This window comes from Leptonychotes weddellii, chromosome 10 (assembly GCF_054177405.1).
Source record: "Leptonychotes weddellii isolate Sample4059 chromosome 10, ASM5417740v2, whole genome shotgun sequence".
Lineage (NCBI taxonomy): Eukaryota > Metazoa > Chordata > Mammalia > Carnivora > Phocidae > Leptonychotes > Leptonychotes weddellii.
The window spans coordinates 1309155-1329766 of NC_138378.1; the positions used below are offsets into that span (position 1 = coordinate 1309155).

Genomic DNA, 20612 nt, shown 5'->3' on the forward strand with positions numbered 1-20612 from the left:
TGGAACTCGACAAACTTCTGCTCTTATTCAGGAAACCCAGCGTCCTGCCGACAGAGGCCGGGGCGGGGGGGTGCCCCTGGGCTGTGCCCCCACCGCCGCAGACCTTGGCGGGACAGTCCAGAAGCTCCCAGGAGACCCCCAGCCCAGTTGACATGTGATGGGGCTAGGGAGCCCCTCACTGGGAACCCCCTCAGGAAGTCGGGGCAGAAAAGAGAGTGGGGGGTACTGCGTGAGGCTCAGCAGCAGAAATGAAGGAGGGAGGGAGGAGGGGAGGGCGGACTGGGAAGAAGGGAAGAAAAGGAAGGAAATTCTTTTGAAGATGAAAGCAAGAGAGCATTAAAGAAAGACCAAGACTCTGCCTGCAGTTTGGTGGGGGGGGGGGAGCTGCACCAGCAGGATGAGCGCCCCCCACCCACTGCCCAGCTGCCTCCACACTGAGCCTGCCCCAGATCCTGAGGACGCGCCCTGGGTGCCTCCCTCCGGAGCACGGGTCGGATCATGCCAGGCCAGGCCAGGCGACCCCCCCAGCCCCCAGCACCCGCCGTTGATAGTGAGAAGTAATTCCTGACTCCCTAAGAAATCAGCAGCTGGTTACAGGGCGGGGGGCATCACCCAGACCAGCCCTGTCTGCATCCCCACCGAGCCCGCCGTCTGGGAAACCCCAGTGAGGGCCAAGGGGGTGCCGCATGCATGTTGCTGACTTTGGGGGATGGGGGGCCCAGGCAGCTCACCAAGAGAACCTGCAGACCCTTTGGCTCAAGGCCCTAGTAGCCCTAAACCTGCTCTTATCTGGTTAAAAGGGAATATTCTGGAAGCTTCACTCAAATGGACAGTTACAACTAGCAAAATAGACCATGTGCCCAACGGTGAGTAAGATCTCTCACCTGCCCACCCAGGCACCATCTGAAGTCAGCCATCGGACTGGCCTCTGAGGGGCGTCTGGGAAGCCCTGGGAGTCCCCTTATGGGGCACAGACCCATCCTGCAGTGCTGGGCCCATCCTCAGAGCCTGAGCTGCTCTGAGCGTCATGAGGGATTACTTCACAGGACATAGGTCTGACCCGGACTTGGCACCCGCACCCATCCATCTCGCAGCCCATGGGTAGCCAGACACCCCCAACCCATCCACGCCCACCTCTCAAGGCCTGACCAGTGGGGAGGGAGCCCACATTTCCACCCTGCAGGCTGAGGGGCAGGTGGCCCGAGGGCCCCCCAGCCACCGTTCTTAGAGGGGCAGCCCCTGCCTGAACTCCTTCAGCCGACTGTGCGGGGGCCACGCTTTTCTCGGGGTTGCCAGATAAAACACAAGCCCTCCCGTCAAACACGAGCTTCAGCTAACTCACCAGCACGTTCTTGGTATAAGGGTGTCCTGGACGCTGCAGGACACGTCCTAATCTGAAACACTGTCTCCTGCTCGTCCCAAACTCAAGTTTAACTGGGGGCCTCTATTTCTGTCTGCTGACTCTCCCCACCTCCGCTCTGTTTCTCACTTGGGGCCTCTCCACCGACCCGCGCAAGGCCTCCTTCCTGGGTCCAGTGGCCGGGGAGGGGGATGGGAGGGGCTGGACCTGGCTGACCTGTTGCTTCCTCTCTACCTGCCAGCTCTGAGCTGTCCCTCCAGCTGTGGATCCATCGAGCAGAAGTTCCTGTGCCTTTGCGCTGACAGAGGCAGGACTAGGAGGGGCGGGCATGGGCCGGACGCCTTACCCCATGGGGACCAGGAGGGGACTGGGCCAAGGCCTGGAGGTAGCCCCTCCCAGCCCCCAAGTGGGTCACTCCCCAGGGAAGGGGCAGGAAGAGCTGGGTGTCCCCTTGGGAGGGCCCTCGGGTTGTGCCTCTTCCTGGCCATTGAGGCCTCCCCCTCAATGCCCCTGTGTTGCGGTGACACACAGAGTCCTCTCCCTGGAGGAAAGTTCCGGCATCAGACCCACATCACCCTCTCACAGGGTCGAGGTGAGAGTGGATCGGGATGATATGGGGAGAGCTCAACCCCCAGCGTGACACCCAGGGATGCTCTGTCCCGCCTCTGGGAAAGGGTGGCCCCCTCCCCGTTTCCCTGGGAGCCATCCTGGCCCCTCCCAGGGGGTCCTTCCACCCATGAGGCTGGCAGCAGGCAGGGAGGGGCCGGGGACTTCAGTCACTCTCATTCACAAGCTTTTGGGCCAAATAGCAGCAAGAAAGTCCCACCGGCCCACTAGTGGGGCATAAAGGAACACATTTGGATTTTTCCAGGACCCCCAGCTGACATCATTTTGGAAATGGGAAGAGGGCATAGGGGAGGAAAGCAGGAAGATGGGGTGGTTTCTGAGCCATCCTACTTCTTGGAGCTTGTTTCTCTCCTGGATTTCCCCCCATCGAGATGGACATGTGCAGGTAGATTGTCCTTGTGTTTGTAAGTGTGCATGTGTGTGCAAGCATGTTTATGATTGGGGGTTTATTGAGAGCGTCACCACCCAGCGCCCAGGGCAGGAGCTCCGCACCCCAGGCCTCCCTTTGAGGCCTTAAGCAGACCGGCCAGCCACAGCACCCCCCCACCCCAGGAACACAAACCATGCACAGACTCTTACAACGGCCATAAGAACCCCAACCCTCCCCACTGGGCCTCAGTGACACTCTGCACACAGAACAGAGGGGCTATCCCCAGAGCCGAAGGGCAGGGCATGGTGAGGCCCTGACCCCGGCACCTCCCACCCACGTGGCCCAAGTGAGGGCAGTCTGTCCCCTGCTCCGAGCCTCTGAGACAGAGAGGAGGGAAGCAGGTGCAGCTGGTGCAGCTGAGCTCCAGGTGGGCGCCTGAGCTGCCAGCAAACGGTGCTGGGATTGTGCTCGCTAGCACGTGGCTCCCGCTGCCACACGGGACCTCGTGTGCATGCCGGAGCACGGGATGTGAGTCTCCTGATGTCCTGAGGGAGCCCCATCTACAGGCCAATAAATCGACTGTGCCATCCTCCTGTCGATGCTGACCGGCCAGGGCTGCCCAGGTCACCCATGTGAGTCCCACGCAGCCCGGCTCATCACGGCGCTGGGAGCTGCACGGGCAGGGGCGCGGGCCGAGGCAGGGACGGGACGTGCCCGCCCCCGAGGTGAGGATGGTGGGCAGTAGGCCCACACCAGCATTAGAGCCAGCTGATGAAGCATGGCACGGATCACCAGACGGTTCCGGGGTTAATTTTTACAAACAGAATTCCCAAGACCCCCACCACCTTGGCCACTTCTTACGTCTAAGTGTGTGGGTTGCTAGGCGTTTCCAACTCCAGATAAGGCAGCGAGCTGAAGGGGAGTGTTTGCAGAGGGGAAGGGCCCTTGGGGGGTGGGGCAAGACTTCATGCACAAAAATGGGGGAGGGGGGCGATCAACAAGGATCCTGCATCCTGACCTGCTTGGGGCAAAACCGTGGTCTAGGGAAGGACTGGCCAGGAATGCCGCCTTCCCTGCCAGGGAAGCCCCTCTGGCCGGGAGCCCTGGGGCGTCGCTTTCAAGTCAGGAGCTTAATTCCACAGGGTAGCATATGGTTTTGTTTTCATCTGCTCTGGCAAAGTCAGGGACACAGAGCCTCGGGGGTCCCAGGAACCACACGATTTTGTTCAAGGTCAGGCTGGCAGCTGATCTGACGGGCAGCCGTCCGTCCGTCCGTCCGTCCCCGAGGCTAGCCTGGGAGTCGGGCTGTTTTATTACCCGCGGCCCAGCTGGGTTTCCAGGCACTGTGTGTGATGTCACTCATGCTGAAGTAATTTACACCTCCGAGATGCGAGGGGCTCCGAGCCGGCCAGCCGTCCCCCTGCCCATCCTCCGTGGGCTCGGGCCCAGAGGAACCAGACACCCTTGCCCGATGGCCAGCTCCGGGGCACCCTTGGCCCTGCCCAACCCCCTGTCCCTGCTCCTGCCCCGTGGCTCCAGAACGCCCTCCCTGGGGGCACGCCTATCGGGGGAGCTCCGCGGCCTGGAAGCCGGTCGTAAATATCTCATCATGTGACAGGACATTTGCCAAAGCTGCAGTCACACCGCCCGCTCCCACCGAACAGAGATAAGCCCCTCAGAGGGTGATTACATCTCCCCGAAAATAAACTAGCCTCAAGTACCTCCCCAGAGGACCCCTCTCTAAGTAGGCTGTCTGGTGACCTGGCCTGCCGGGTTTAATGCTGAGGGACGTCAGGAAGGGGCTTTGAAACCAGATTAGGTTACATAAATGATACGGCGGCCCGCGAACTGCTTTCCTCTCCCGCTCCCCTTTTCCCGGCAGCCGGCCCGAGGCCCCTCTGGGTCATCCACAGTGCAGGCTGTTTATAAGGCCCGGAGCCTCCTGCTGGCCGAGGCCTGGAGGGCGGGGCGGATGATGACGCCCCTCCAAGGGCCCAAGGGTCCTGGAACGGGAGGAGCCCCGAAGTGGGCCGGTGGGGCGGCAGCCCATGGAGCCCAGAGTCTCCAGGAGCCAGGCTCCAATCCCGCCTCCGCCTCTGCTCAGCCCTGGCCTTGGACAAGTCCTTCCGTGGAGGCCTCAGTTCTCCCATCTATGAAATGGGAGTGAGAATCCCCCACCCACCAGATGGCTGAGAGCCCTAGAGGAGTTAAAACACAGGACACTCCAGGCCCAGGCTGCACCAGGGTGCTGACAACAACAGTAGCAAGACTAGCCCCAGCTCGGGGCACAGGGGGCACAAGCCAGGGGTCCGGGCGGGCCTGGGGCCGCCTCGGGCTCTGGAGCTCCAGCACGTGCTGGAGAGAACACGGCCGTCCCCTTACCTGTCCTCACTGAATCCGCCCCCGGCTGCCCCCACCCCTCCCAGCCCTGCCCCCAGAGGTCCCCATCCTCCCTGACCCCCCTCCCTAGGGCTGAGTTGTGTGGTTCAGAGTTGTGCGTGGTGGGGAAACCCTGGAATCTTCCAGGTGGATTCCACCTCATTCCTCCAAGCGGCAGCTCTGGGGCTCCGGGGACAGTCCAGGTCACAGTCTTTCGAGGGTGCAGCCTGGGCAGAAGGGCCTACTCAGAGGGCAGGGAAAGGCCTTTGGATTTTGTTGTTGTTGTTTTTCTAGTGCATTACTTTATTTTTTAATTTAAATTCAATTAATTAACATACAGTGTATTACTAGTTTCAGAGGTAGAGTTCCGTGAAAGGGCTTTGAACTGGCTGTTCACCACCCTGGGGACAGGGGGCATGGGGCTTCTCTGAATAACTGGGGAGGACCTCTGAGCTCCTAGCCCCTCCCGACCCCCCCCCCACATCCCCCCAGGCCTCCTTTCCTTAACCGTCCCCCACAACACTTGCAGGAGGGGCAAACCCCTGGGGGTTGCGGTGCAGGCCAAGCTCCACCCCACTCCTGTGGGTGACGGGCACAGCCCCTCCCCCCAGGGCCTATTTCCTGGGCACTGCACCCCTCCCCTGCACGGACAGACAGCCGCCTGGACCACAAGTCAGTGTGCGCACAGCAGGAACCCCGCCTGAGGCCATCCCTGGAAGGGGGCCACGCCCCTCAGTCTTAAGGCAAGGCAAGGCCTGGGTCCCTCTTGGGAGCAGGTTCAGAGGCCCTAACCCTCCCTTCTCCCCGCAAACAATGGGGACTGTTTTCTTTTCTGTCCCTAGATGTGTTGGAGTTAGTAATTCCTGAGCTCCAGGGTTGGGAGGAGGCAGCCACCCCTCCTGCCATCCTGGCTCTGGTGATCTTTTCCCCCAAGGCCCCTGAGCACAGCTCCTCACAGCCCTCCTCTCCACCTGACCACCAGGGCCTTAATGGTCAAACCTCTTATTGCACGGGGGTGGGGTCCCACAGCAGAGATGGGTCCCCCCCCGCCAGCCACCCTGGTCAGGTCCCCAGAGAGGGAAGCCTGGCGGCCGGCAGAGACAGTCACAGCTGACCTCTAGGGCTGAAATTCCTTCCTGCCCCTCCCCGGGCCTGCTCTCAGGGACCCTGGAGCACAGACTGACTGCAGCTGAGATCCTGGGCCCCGGGGCTCTGCTCCCCTCACCTGGCTTCCCTCAGCCCAGTGCCCACAGAGTACCCTCCTGGGAACCTCATCCCACTGGTACCGTCATCCCCACATTACAGAGCAGAAGGGGTACAGAGAGAAAAGTAATTCACCCAAGGTCACACAGCCTTGAGATGGCAAAGCAGAGCCCTGAAGATCTGACTGCTTCTCATTCACGCTCTGACCTGCTGGTCCCGAAGTTTTCCTAGAGGCTCAGTGTCTGCTAAGGAGGCAAAGCAGGAACACGGCCAATGGACCACAAAACATGGTGAGGCACAAGGGAGGAGAGAGGGCAATTCATCAGGGAAAGCCACAGACAAAGGGATTTGCAAGCTGGGTCTTGAGGGAGGTGTAGGAGTTCAGCAAGTAAAGAAGAGGGCAAAGGAAGGGCCTTCCAAGTTGGGGAGCAGTGTGGGCAAAGGCTTAAGGGAGAGGCAGGCTTGTGGCTGGGTGGGCTAGCAAAGGGACTGAGGTCCTAGCGGACTGGGACACCTGGCTCCCTTCGGAGGAGGGGCAGCGGCACAGAAGGGTGAACGGGTCCTTTACTATCAGAAAGTCATTTTGGGAGGTGGGGGGAGGCTGGGCAAGGCAGAGGTGGGGTGGGGAAGGACCTGGGCTTTGCAGTTTGGACTGAGATGCCTTTTCGGTTCAAGTAGAAGAGATCTGTGAAGATGTCCAGACGCTGTCACAGACAACCAGCGCCCCCTCCCACCCTGTGGCCACCCCCCCCCCCAGGCCGGTGAGGGTTGGCAGGGTGTGCAGCCTGGCGGGGTGGGGGATACCACCACAGCCTCTGCTTCCACTGCTCGGGGTGGTGAGCGCACATCCCAGCTCTCGGGAAGGGGGGGTGCTGTGGTCCCAGGCGCACCGCAGCTCAGCCCCAGATGCCCGCAGACCACCCTGTGTGGTGTCCCCAGCGCGGAGGAGACTTTGAGCAGCAAACTTCCTCCTTGGAGACCAGGGTTTAGAGGTAGCTCCTGCAGCCCTCACCAACCCCCCGCCACACACACACACACACACACACACATATTCTCCTGGGAGAAGAGTCTCAGCCTTTTAATTGTAAAACTAATACATGTCCATTTTAGAGATTTGTGAATACAGAAAAAGCGACCAGAGATCGCCTCCCTTTCGAATAGTTTGCGTCCTTCCTTTGTTTTAATTACCTGGTTTAATTATTAGCTGTGTGACCTTGGGCATGTGAGCTAACCTCTCTGGGACTCGGGAATAATAATGTCATCTACATCCCAAGATTGACGGGAGGATTAAGAGAAAACATCAGAGGACAAAGCCGATTGCCCACTGATGCTGGGATTCACGTTCAAGGACGGGACTGGAGTTTATTCCTGGTACAAAATACAAGCCCCGCCCCCACAGCCCGGGCCGGATCCCAGGCTTGCTGTTTTTGGGGGTGGGGGTGAGGTCTCCCTAGTCTCCCCTCTCTTCACCCCCAGTGGTGAGGCAGCTTCCTTTTTCACATCCACTGTCTCAGTAAACGGGGCTCTGAGTGCAGGAAGAGTTGTGCGGGTTCAACCGCTTCGGGGTCGTCTAGCGCTGCCAAGGTCCCCTGGTACAGAGAGTCTCCAGGGCCCTGAGTATTATGGGGTCACCTGTTGGGGGCCCACTTTGAAAGAGAGAAAGACATCCAGTGGCGAAGTCTAGAGAGGGGTGGGGGCAAGGAGGGGCCCCTCGGTTCAGATCCCAAAAGGTAGTATGCCACAGGAGTCCATCTGGCAGGTGGTTGGAGGGGGGGAGTGTGGGGGAGGGGCTGGGAACTGCGGTGGGGGGCAGTATCGAAGGCCACTTGCTCCCCTTCCCACTGGCATCCCGACAAGGCTTGTGCAGAGTCCGGGGCCTGCCCTGGAAACTTCTGTGGCATCTCCAACCAAGGTGTGAGCGGGAGCCTTTCCTGCCACCCTTCCAAAACCGTCCTTCCTGGGCAGCCCAGCCAGGTTCACCCCATATGCCTCAACATGCACCCCAAATCCCTGCCTGCTATCAGCCGGGAGAGTGTGGGAGAGGGGTACAGGGACCACTGCACCCTCCACAGGCTGACAGCCCCTGGGGTCTAGCCCACCATGGAGGGGCTGAGGGCCTGTTGCTATAAACAGGAACATTCACAGCCCTGAGCACGGCAGCCAAGGGCCGCCTGGTAAGCCCTGTTCCTGCCCAGCCAGCGTCACCCCGCGTCCACTGTGGCTGTCCCCTCGGAGGGCTGGGGGCCTGTTGAGGCCCCAGGAGGCCCCCTCTGCGGCAGGGCAGTGCTACCACTACGGGGTCCACCCAGGGAGTGCCACAGGGCACTTCCATGACGTTGGTGGCCTCCCACCCACCCCACATTTCTGGCTTCTGGAGGAGATCTTCCTGTGACCCCACTCCGCTCCCCATCGCCAGGGTCAGGCGAAAGGTCCCACCTAAGGGTGGCGGCGGGGAGCAGGGAGCAGAACTGGGGCAAAGGGAGCGCATCCAGGTATCCGGGTAGCTCCCACCAACGCGCCAAGCCCCTGCCCCCCCCCCACCCCCACGCTGGGATCGAGCCTGAAATTGCCCTGCTTGGTCAGAAACTGAGGAAACTGTGGGACTCCGGCTGCACTTCGCGCATGGGGTGGCCCTTGTCGACCCGGGTGGAGCCCGGGGACACTGAGCTGGGCGTCCCCATGGCAGCCGGATCCTGGCGCCGGCCCCGCGTCCAACGACGGGGCCCCACCGCCGCGTGTGCGGGAGCGCGGCTGACCGGCTCCCTGGCTCGTCCGCAGGAGCCCAACCGGACACCGGGCCAGCCTCGGTGGAGCCGGGCTGGCGAGGAGGGAGGGGTGCGGATCCGCGAATCCCCGGACCAAATTTAGGGACGTCTCCACGTCCCAGCTAGCCCGGGGCCCCACCGAGCACCGGCAGGTCCCTCCCGCCCGCTTCAGCCAGGACGGAGCGCTGGGTGTCCCGCGCCCCGCGCACCGCGTAGCGACCCCTCTCCCGCCGAGCCCGGGGAGCCGGGCCTGCTCGGGTCACGTGGCGCAGCGGCCGCAGCCCCAGCGCTGACCCCGCGGGAGGAGAGGGGAGGGGAGGAGAGGGGGGGAGGAGAGGGAGGGGGGAGGGAGGGGCAGCGGGGCCGGCCGGGGCGGCGCGGAGCGGCGGCGGGGCGCCCGGGATTCCCTGCGGCACCGCGCGGCCCCGGGCTCCCAGTCCCCAGCCCTCTGGTCGCCGGCCCGCCGAGACCGCCGCGCCCTCCGCGGGACAGCCCCGGCCCGGCCTGGCTCCCGCTCCCAGCGCGGCGGGGCCCCCGCGCCCAGGCCCCGAGGACGTGCGGCCGCTCCCTCTCGGCCCCTGCCGAGCCCACCCCGGGAAGCTCCGAGGCCCGGCAGTGGAGGAGGTGAGCTCGGCGCTGCGGCTGCGCCGGGGCTGTCCCGCGCCAGCTCGGGGCCACCCGCGCCCCGCCGTTCTGACCCCGCGGCCGGCGGGGGAGCGGGGCGCGCGGCACGAGCGCGGGCGCCGCCCGGGGTGCGCAGCAGCCGCGAACTCGACGCGCGTCCCTCTTCCCTGCAGGTCAAGGCCGCGCGGGGGAAGATGTACCAGAGCCTGGCGCTGGCCCCGAGCCCCGGCCAGGCCGCCTACGCGGACTCGGGCGGGTTTCTGCACGCGCCAAGCGCCGGCTCCGCGGTGTTCGTGCCGCCCGCGCGCGTCCCCTCCATGCTGCCCTACCTGCCGGCGTGTGAGCCGGGACCGCAGGCCCCGGCGCTGGCCGCGCACCCCGGCTGGGCGCAGGCGGCGGCAGCAGACTCGTCAGCCTTCGGCTCCGGCAGCCCGCACCCGCCGGCCGCTCAGCCGGCCGCACCCACCGCCTTCCCCTTCCCGCACAGCCCCCCAGGGCCGGGCGGCGGTGGCGGCGCAGGGACCCCGGACGCTGGCGCCTACCAGGGCGCGCTGCTGGCCCGCGAGCAGTACCCGGCCCCGCTCCGCCGGCCAGTGAGCGCGCCGTACCCCACCGCCTACCCGGCCTACGTGAGCACCGAGGTGGCCCCGTCCTGGACCGCCGGACCCTTCGACGGCAGCGTCCTGCACGGCCTACAGAGCCACCCGGCTGGCTTCCCCGGCCGCAGAACCACCTTCGGTGAGTGCGAGACTGGGGTGCTGGTGCTGCCTGGTGCAAACCCGCACCCCACGAATGCTTCCCGGCCAAGTAAGCCCCGGGCAGAATAGATGTCTGCCACCAGCTCACCCTCCTTGGGATGAAAAACACGGGTCCTGAACTTCTTTACAGTTAGTAAGAAAGTGTTCTTACCTTTCACTCATCTGAGCCCCACACTCTGGATGTGCCGATTTAGAGCCTACCTCATAAATGCTCTTACGGAAAGTTTTGGAAGTGATTTTTATAAAATTCAGAATACTGGATTATTTAAGTAAGCCGCCACATTCATCTCTGTTCTAGAATGTTTACGTATTCTAGTTTGTGACCTGGTTTCAATTGCTCCCCCTGGGGTATAAATTTGGATAATCGGATTCTGGGTCTGGAAGGCAGAGATTTGTGAGGAGCCCGCACCCAGACGCTTTCTTACCCCTGCGGCCATGCCTGGCCTGCGTTTGCTGCCCGTGGGGACCAGGTCCTACCCCGCCGCTGGAGCAGGCCTCGCTGGCCCACTCTCCAGCAGCCTCTGGGCCCTGCTGGCTCCCCCGCGCAGGAAGCGGGGTCCCCTCCGCGGGAGCCCAGGGCAGCCCCACGATGATCAATCCCCACCCCACCCCCATAGGGTGCCTGGCCCAGTGTCTCTGCCATCCCTCCCCGCGTGGGTCCCCAAGTGGGCGGCGAGGCCCCACCGCGCTGTTGTTCTGGCGAGGATCGTGCTCACCCCCGCAGCGCAGCTGACAACACCTGTGGGACGTCCCCATCCACTCGGCCCCTTGTCAATGTCCCGTGTTGCCGAGAACAAGGCCCTTCGGCCGCCTCCCTCTGCCAATGCTGAGGATCCTGCCTCCCCAGGGGAGGGAAGTTCCACCCGGTTCCCTGCTGTGCACCCGGAGGTTTGATTTATTAACCTTCCCCCACCCTACAAAGGCAACCGTAACCAGTTTTTTTTTAATCTGCCACCAACTTTGTTGTGCGTAAAGTTAAGATTTAAAATAAAGTCAAGGTGCACACAAAACAAGGCAAATGCAGCGGACGCTGTGGGTTCGGGGGAAGCGGGAGCCTGGGCCCACGAGTTGCCCGTCCCCGCAGTGTCGGACTTCTTGGAAGAGCTCCCCGGCGAGGGTCGCGAGTGCGTCAACTGTGGGGCCCTGTCCACTCCCCTGTGGCGTCGCGACGGGACCGGCCACTACCTGTGCAATGCTTGTGGCCTCTACCACAAGATGAACGGCGTCAACCGGCCACTCGTGCGCCCGCAGAAGCGCCTGGTGAGTGCGCGGCCCGGCCGAGTCCCCGCGCAGGCAGCCCATGGCGGGGCGGCAGGGCCGGGCGGGAGGTGAGGAACAGGGGGCAGCCGGCTGCTCCAACCGCGGGGAGTGGGGAGGCCCAGGCCCCAGGGCAGGACCTGCCCCGCTGCTCCACAGAAAGGAACCGAGGGGCCCCTGAACTTAAGGTTGCACGCCCCGGTCGCAGCCAGCCTGCTGAGGCTCAGCCCTGGGGCTCCCGGGGTGGCAGGGGCACAGGGTGGCTTGGCCCAGGCATGGGGCTGGCGGGGAGGGTGGCTGCTGGGTGGGGCTGGCTCTGTTGGAGGACGTTGAAATCCTACACAGAAGGGGGCTTTGGGGCCCTGCCTCTTGGGGAGCACTTTCCACCCGATACCAGGCGGCTGGGACTGAGACCGGGTCTATGGTTGCTCAAGGCACAAAACTTGTTTTCACTTTTGGTTTTTTCTGGTGTGTGGCTGGTGCAGAGTGGAGGACTGGGAACTCGACTTTTTCCTCCGAGCAGGGCAGAGTCCCCAGAAGCTGCGTAAAGGTTTAAAGCTACTTTATCCTACACCATCCCACAGGCAAACTTGGATGTTCAAGGAGTTTGTTAAGTGGAGGGGGCTGCCTTTGTTTGCAAGCTGTCTAAAGTTAAGGAGGCCCTAGTGGCTCCAGGGTCCACGGTCTGGGCATCGCTGTGTCTGGGGGTGCCTCCCTTCTGGTCTAATGCTGGCAGGAGCCCTGTCGGGGCCAGTCAGCTGGTTCTGGCCAGTTCTGGTGCCTGGGACCAGTGGGGGTGGGGTGGAGGGCTGGTCCCCCCCGCCTCCAGTCCCGGGCTGCATGGTTCTCAGGAGCCCACCTTTACTGGGCTGTGGGAGCCCCCCGACCCTCCAAGGCCCCAGACCAGGCAGGCAGGAAGCAGGACTGACTCAGGCAGTTTGGGGGAAACCACTGTTCTTCTCCCCTGATCTAGCCTGGTGTTTGGGGCTCTGCAGGCCCCCCAGCTTCCCTCCACCCACGCTGTGCCTCCTGGAAGGGGGATACGTCAGAATCCATATCACCCCCTCACTTTCATCTCTGTCCCTGTGATCACGCCCCCCACCCCGACATGTGCCACAGCGGCTTGGCGTCTGATGTGGCCCTCACTGAGAGGGAAACTGAGGCTAGCAGCAGGAGTGTCCTGGGGGACGGCAGCCCCTCCCTGCTCCAACCACTCTTCCCCATGCAGACACACTGGTAAACAAGAAAAGGTGAGGGGCCTCCCTGCCTTTGCCCCCCACCTTGCACAGGGCTCACCTCCCAGCAGAAATCCCTGAGCTGGGGGGCAAGCAGACAGGCCACCATCGAGGCATTGAGGCATTTACCTTCACAACAGCCAGATGATGACTCCCAGGGCTCAGAGACGCTCGGAGGGCACACAGTGGGCCCTGGGTTCTGAGCAGGACTGTCTGCCTCGTGCTCACCAGGAGCCTGCTGGCCCTGTCCTGGGTCTCCTGGCCCCGTGGCCCCTGCACACACTGTCCCCCTGCTGTGTTGTAAAGATTAAATGAGGCAGGACACTTAGGCAGGCCTTGGCCAGCTCTGTGGACTGGCTGAGGACATGGCATCTGGCCTGGTGAGGTCTGCGCTTCCTGGTCTGGGGGACAAAGAATATTGAGCTTTAAGGAAGCTTCCTGGGGTGAAGAATCCCTTTGTGCCCACCTATCTCCCCCAAGGCGGCAGGCCTCAGAGGGTGCACAGCCCGGTCACCCCTGTGTCCAGGCCCAGGCAGATCTGAGTGCGGAACATGCCTAGGAAGTATATGCCAAGCAGGGCTGGGGTCCAGGGGGGTGTTCACGTAGCCGTCCGTCTCCCGTCTGTCCTTGAGCTGTCCTGTGAGGGTTTCCTCTGACTTTTTCTGGGTTCCTGCCTGGCACTCAGGGAGGGTGGCCCCACCGCTTCCCCGTGGCTGGTCCCGGCAGGGCCAGGCTCATGCGGAAACTCGGAGGTTCTCAGAGAGTGCTGGGACCAGAGCCCGGCCCACAGGGCTCCCAGCCATGGGGGGACTGGCTGGTGGCCCCAGACCTGCCCCCAGCAGTGCCTCACTCTCCCTCACGTGTGGCCGGAACTGATGCCCCGGGAGACAACTGTCCTAACGTCCTTTTAAGTGACTAAGAAAGTTCTAGAAGCTCATCAGTAATAGGCACGCGTCCCCCTCCCAGCAGGAGCTCATATCCGTTTCTGCCCTTTGCATCCCACGTGCATCCTTCGTCCCAGGCCAGAGCCGTTGACCTGAGGCTTCTGTCAGTGTGGACGAGTAGGTAGTTGTGGTTCTGCAGACTGCTGCGTCCGTGCATGCGTAACCAGGTGCTCTAGAGCCCCTCACACCCACCCCCCGCACGTCCGAGCCCCACGGCCAAGGCCAGGGGACGCTCGGGAAGTGGCCAGTGCCGCGGGGGGCCCGGCAGCCTTCGCCAAGCGAATCCGGACCTTGACGAGGACGCTGGGTTTTCCTTCCTGCACGGCCCGCCTCGCAGACTCGCCCTGGCAGGTTCGCCCTTGAACAGCAGGGGACACGCGCGGTATCAGGTTAAGTGTCCACCACGTATCCTTTTCCAAGAGCCTGGGAGGACCTGCTCAAATCGGGCCATTTTCTGGTGCTTTTTGGGAGCCGAGGTACTTACTTTCCAAAGTGTTTGTCTCTGTGCGCGCTCGCCTCAGCCCTGCAAGCCGCGCAGCGCCAGCCCCCTGTTCCTCTGCTCTGGGCCAGCCCCGCCCCTGGCTCCGCGCTGCCCACCGCCCTGAATTCTTCACTCGGATCCAGGCGCGTGCAGGGCCTAGAGCTCAGGGCAGCTCTGCTGCAGGGGCAGGCTTTGAAGCTTAACTTCTTTTGAAAAGAACAGACCAAAAAGGAAAAACAAAACTCAGCCAGAAGAGGCCTGGCCGTGAGGAGGCCCTGAGAGTGGCCAGGCCGGGCTGCTTGTCCAGGCGGCGGGGAAGGACAGGCGGGGAGGGACAGCACCGGGGACATGTCCCCGACGTGTGCTCAGCTGAGGGAGGCGGCTCTGCCCGCCTGGCGCCTCTGGCCTCCGTGTCCCATCTGTCCCGCTCAGCCTGATGAGAGAAGAGGAAAATATGAATGAGCAAACACTTTGAAATTGTTTTCCATTTTCTTAATTTTTATTTATGTCCACTGAAAAGTAATTCAGTCCTAATCCGGGTTCCCGATTTTTCCCTCGCGCTCGCAGGGTACAGAGTGACGTCCGCGAGCTCCTGGGGCTGCTTCCCACACGCACACACGGCGCGGGCCCCACCTTTGCCTCCACGCCTGTGTCTCGGGCGCTGCGTGCCCGTGGGTCCCCGTCTGAGACGCACGGGAACTGTGGGGGACGTTTGTGGGGGGCGAGCCTGAGTGTGCGCTCGCGAGTGCCACCGAAAACGAGCCTGGGTTCAAGGCTCGCGCGGGCATGTTTGCGCCCCAGCCACTCGAGTTTCCCGCGGGAAGGACTTAGTGAGAAGGGGCTGATGGCCCAAGGAGGCGAGAGGCGTGGCAGTCCCATCTTTCAACAGTGGTGCGGTTTTTCTGGAAGGTGGGATGGCGGTATGAGCTCTAAGGGAGCTGAGATTGGTAGAAGTGCCTGAGGGTCCCAGCTGGAAGGGGAGAGCGAAGGCGCAGCAGGAGGTGCCAGATAAAATACCACTCAATTAAATGGGAATTTCAGATAAACAGCAACTAGCATTTGACTGTAACTATGTCCCAAATATTGCCTGGAGGCACACTTGTTCAGAGTACCTGTTGCTTGTCCGAAGTTCACATCTAGCGGCGCATCCTGGGGCCTAGGGCAGGTCCCCGGGCCTCCTCCCGCTTTAGGAAGGTGGATGGATTGTGGGCGGCAGGGACCCCACCTCACGAGGACAGGGGGCACCACCCCCCGTGGGCATAGCTCCTGGCACCCCAGAGACAGATGGGAGAGAGGGACAGCGCAGGGAGGGGGACGGGACAGGGAGAGGACACTCAAATCGCGTTCGGTAAAAGCAGCTGCTTTCTAGGCAGGGTCAGGCTGGGGACCCTGGTTGACTCCGGGTCCAGGCTCCTGCCTCTAAGCACACTCCACCGTCTGGCCGGGGCTGCAGCCACCTTTCCCTTCCGGTTCTGCTGGGGCCTCAGCTGGGAGCCAGCTTTGTCCACTCTAGCTCGCGCATGAGTCCAGCCCCAGGTGCCCCCAGGAAGACCGCCAGAGATCCCTGGGAGGCTAGACATCAGGATGAGGTTTCCCCCACCCGGGCCGGAGACTTGGCCCAGTCTTCCTCTGGAGTCTCGAAGGCCTGTCCCTTCCTTGCCTTTTGGCCCTTTTGTCCCAGAGCCTGGGGCAGAGTCTTGGCTGGAGACTGGAGGCCAAGCCTTTCATTAAATAGCGCAGAATTCTCTGTAGCCTATGGCAGCCTCCACACCTTCCAGGTGGGGAGGGCAAGGAGGTATTTTCATGTCTTGAGTTTTCTTGGGGATGGCTGGGCAGAGGGCTTGAGACCGGCTCCCGCTCTCCCTCCCGGGCCATTCCCAGGGGCAGGCCTGTACCTTCGACCAGCTGACCACAGCCTGGGGGAGAGGGGTGTGCAGAAGGAAGGGTCCTAGAGACGGTTGAAAGATGGGAAAGCTGAGCCCGGTCCCTTGTCTGCCACTCCTAACCAAGGACACACTCCTTTTGTGGTTGTATTCGGCCCCCTCACTTTTGATTGCCCCCCGGCTCCGTCCTGCAGAACACATCCAGTGGACGATTTTGATACGGGGTTCTCATGGGCTTCTGGCCTGGTGCCCCAGGGTGCCACCGAAACACCGGATCGGATGTGGCCCGGTCTGACGCCGGTGCCATGGGGAGAACGGGTCAGAGACCCTGCATCACATCGCTGTGGTCCGGTGGGCAGCCAGGGACCTGGACCGGGGGCTCAGAGCAAGTGGGGGGAAGGGTTGAGCAGGTTCACGGGCACCTGAGGGCCAGGACGGGGGGTGGGCTGAGCTCTGGCAGCTCACGGAATCCTGAGCGGGTAGAAGATCCCCTGTGTCAGGCCCACCCCAGCCCACCAGCTTGGCAGAGCCCCTTCCCAGGCCTTGTTAGGTTCAGATTCCTGAGCCCCAAATGACCCACTCTCTCAGGATCCCTGGGGTTGGTGCTGTCTGGGCCTTGCCAGGCCCCCAAGTGCGGAGAGGTTTGGGGTCCCTGGTCATATGAGACCTGCAGAATTGGGGGTCAGTCCTGCAGGGAGACGTGGGAAGGAGGTAGGCCTCTGGAATGTCAGGGCCTCACGAAGGTTCTGGATGGGTCCAGTCTTGCTCTGACATGCGACACAGTGAGCAGTACGAGGGAGGTGCGGGTGGGTCAGCCCGCCGCCCGCCCGAGAGTGGTTGAGCTGAGCACGTGCGCTAGATCCTGTCTTGGAAGGCAGGTGCCCTGCATGCTTAGCCTGGGGCCCAAGCTCCGGGGGGGGACCCTGTGGCCCCACGGGGTTCTGCTCCATCTTAGCAGCCTGGGGTGAAGGCCCAGCATTGGCCGCGAAAGAGATAGCACCAGAAAAGCAGTTGCCTTTTTGTGTTAGGTTCTTCATGGGGTCCTGACCCCACGACAGGCGGGTCTGTTCTCACCTGCTCTTTACTGGGGGGGAAACTGAGGCCCAGATAGGTGAAGTGACCCGTCCCAGGGTTCGAGGTGCGTGGAGTCACAGCTCCAGGGAATGCAGGCGGTCCCTGTCAGGGGCAGACCTCGCGACCTCAGCGCCCCGAACACCTTCTCGCCGGCCTCGCGTGGTCCCGGGCCTGGCTGCCGGTCAGTGCTGAGTCCCGCTCGCAGCCCCTCCGGGTGGTGGAGCCCAGGGCACCCCCCCCGCCCCGCTCACACCGGCCTCCCCGCCCCCATCCACAGTCCTCGTCCCGCCGCGCCGGTCTCTGCTGCACCAACTGCCACACGTCCACCACCACGCTGTGGCGGCGCAACGCGGACGGCGAGCCGGTGTGCAACGCCTGTGGGCTCTACATGAAGCTGCACGGGGTGAGCGGGCGTGGGCGGGGCGCGGGGCGGGGCGCGGGGCGGGGCGGGAGGGGCGGGGGGCGGTGTGTTTCCCGCGTGGCCCCAACGGACTGCCAGGTACTGGCGGGCCCACTGAGGCTCAGCCTGGGACAGGGGCTAGGCCCCCTGGTGTGCTGTCTGCCCCCGACGACCTCCCGGCCCCTACAGCTTCCTGGAGGAAGGGGCCGTGCCAGGGCCAGCAGCTCCCCAAACGGGGCTCTGAGGACACGCTGGGCTCCTGGAGGGGCCGGCTCCGCGGGGCTGACATTAGGGCACGTGGCCATGCAAGGGGCCCAGGGGTGAGCAGGGACGGGACCAGCCACCCGCCCCTGCCCACCCCTGCCTGCCCCTGCCAGGTGCCACGGCCCCTGGCGATGAAGAAGGAAAGTATCCAGACGCGGAAACGGAAACCCAAGAACATTGTGAAGACCAAGAGCTCCTCAGGTGCGTGGGACCAGGGCCCGTCGGGATTCCGGGAGGGAGCCCAATGCCCAGCCCTTGCCCCGCGGAGTCACTTCGAGTGTCTCAAATTCCACCATTAGACAGTTACATGTTTGGCTCCAGCATTGTCCTCCTGAAGTGCAAATACCCCTGATTCTGCCTTGGTCTTGTCTGGTCTCCGGGGGGGGCGGCGGGTGGTGAGGGGCGGGAGGGCAGGCTGAGGATGCCACACCCAGGCCCTCCCATTAAGTGACCGGTGCAGCTCGATCTGACGGCTTCAGTAAATGCCCCACCTTCCAGGATGTTCAGGGAACAGCACAGCCTCGCCGCTCTCCGTCCCGGACCGTGAGAGCCCAGCGGCTACTTTGAAACCCAAACCAAGCCTGGCATCACCTTCATGCCCCGGGTCCAGCGTCACCTCCCAGGTAAGGGAGGTAGGGCGGAGTGGGGTGCCCAGAGCTGGCTCCCGGGTACCTCCTCAGGGAACCCCGACTCCCCGACCAGGTCAGACCCCCATCACGGCCCCCAAGGGCCTCTCCCAGGAGCTCAGAGCTGGGCACACAGGTGGTCATTGGTACCAGCAGCTGACCTGTGGCAGACGCCGGGCGTTGAGTCCCACATGTGTCATCCTGCCGATCTCAAGGAGTCCCCCACAGTTCCAGGGCCTGAGGAAGCCCCTTAGGGCAAATGGCCTGGTCCTGAGGTCTCCTTACCCCACGCGAGGCCAACTGGCCATTCTTGCATTCCAATGCATCCCAATGCTCTCCCTGCAGACCTCCGGCCAGGCGGATGACCCCCTGGCCCCCAGCCACGTGGAGTTCAAATTCGAGCCCGAGGACTTTGCCTTCCCCTCCGCAGCCCTGGGCCCCCAGGCTGGCCTCGGCAGGACCCTGCGCCAGGAGACCTGGTGTGCACTGGCCTTGGCCTAGGTCCTCAGGCACCCACCAGACCCCTCTCACTGCCTGTTCGGCTCCAGCCCAGCAGAGAGAGACCACCAGGCCCACCCACCAGAAGAGACCAGCCAGTGGGACTTCGAGGGACCTCGAGGCACTGGGCATCCCTCGCCATGGGCGGGGGGAGGCCTCTGTACACACAGCGGTCAGGCCCCAGAGCAGGAAGAAGGCTAATGAGAAGAGCCTGAGCCCCCACCGCAGACAGCAGGAGACTCCCCCAAATGCTGTGCCAGGCTCTGACCAGGCCACTCCAGCCAAGGCTGACCTGGAGCACCCACCGCCAACTTGAGTTCTCTTGTCAACATTTGCCATCGCCATGTTTACATGTTGCAGAAGCTGGAAAAAAAACCTAACTTCCTGTCATAAAACCAGGATCACAAACGAAATGGCCGAGGTCAGGCCAGCAACATGAATGAGGGGAGTAGCCGGACGTGGGACCTCCTCAAGCCTCAGGATCTGTCCCTTTCTCGCATCTGATGGATAGAGCCAAGGCACGGAGAACTTCCCCTCCCATGAGTGAGGGACTGCCAGGGACAGATGTGCAGGTTGTGCACTGTACCAGGATGCCACCCCAAGGGCAAGCCGCTCACACCCTAGTCATCATCTACTTGTATATTTATTTGGATGGTTTTCCCAGAGAGGGCAGTAAGAGTCCTCATTCTGACTGAATCTGTGTATTGTGACCGTTTCTGACAGGCAGAGTAAAGGACCTGGGGCCCCGTGCTGACCCCAGAGGCACTGTCAGGGCCAGGGGCGGGGTGACCACATGTCCTGGCTCACCTGGGGTCAGCCCAGCTTAGTTTGTTGCCCCCGTGGAAGCCCTCCCCTCACGGAGTGGGGTGATAAGTTAGCGGGTCGCGCTGGCTAGAGACAGCGCTGCCCAAGGGAGCAGGATGACTACCACTAGCTTGGTGGCGGGGAGGCGGTAGGGAAGGGAGGGAGCGGGGCGCACCGTGCCCAAGGGCCACAGCCTGGCTTCTGTTCAGCGGCTGCCTCTCGCCAGTGAGCCAGCTGCGGGCGCCCGCGTGTGCCACCCTGGCTACGGCTCGTCTTTCACACTGAAGAACCGTGGTCCCCCGGCGCCAGCTTCCGGACCGTCCGCCCATCCTGAGCTGGCACCTCGAGTTCAAGCTGCGCAGCTTACACCTGATCTTGTCTATTTCTTCTTTTTATCAAAGACAAATGATGCCGTAAGAAGAATGTAAAATAAAGACGTTGATTTTGCATTTCCTTTTCCCAAATGCCTGTGGGGTTTTCCAGCCCGGTCCCTGCCCGCCAGGTCGACTCCAGGTCTGGTGCTCACTCAGGCTGTCTGTCCGTTCAGAAACTTGTCTCCACGCGTTGGTCTGCTGGACCTCGCTGGCCACTCCAAGTTGGCCAGGAGACCCTTAAGCACAGTGCCTTCGAGGTCGCCTGTCCGCATGGGGGAGGGACACGGGGTCAGCCTGGGGGGCCACATGTGGACTAGAGTTTGAGGCGCTGCCCTGCCTCATATGGCCGCGCTGGCTGGCGAGGAGGGGACAGGGACCAAGACGAGGTTTGGGGCACTGGGAGCCCGTGTCCCCATGTAGGTCTTGTGCTCCTCCCTGCAGGTCAGCAGGCAGACAGGCAGTGTTGGGATGAGCCCGGGGGACACAGGGACACGCATGAGTCAGGCACCCAGGCAGGCCGGGTGCTGCCACCTCTCATCTTCCAAATGTCCACAGAAAGTCAGTAGCCTCGGTGCCTCGGCCCCCATCTGTGAGTCAGGATACCCACCCCGCTACACAGAGGGCTTCAGCAGGGCCGCCCAGATCTGGTGACCTGATGGGCCCATTAAACGCAGACTCTCAGGGCC

At 62.8% G+C, this 20612-nt stretch overlaps 1 protein-coding gene across 1 annotated transcript; it reads left to right on the forward strand.

The window, feature by feature from the left end:
- Window positions 1-9505: 9505 nt before the first annotated feature.
- Window positions 9506-20001, forward strand: GATA5 (GATA binding protein 5). The gene is made up of 6 exons (XM_006749468.3): window positions 9506-10066; window positions 11171-11346; window positions 17238-17363; window positions 17738-17825; window positions 18123-18247; window positions 18596-20001. The coding sequence occupies exons 1-6, from the start codon at window positions 9523-9525 to the stop codon at window positions 18749-18751; spliced, it is 1215 nt and encodes a 404-aa protein (XP_006749531.2). The 5' UTR covers window positions 9506-9522; the 3' UTR covers window positions 18752-20001.
- The last annotated feature ends 611 nt before the right edge of the window (window positions 20002-20612 follow it).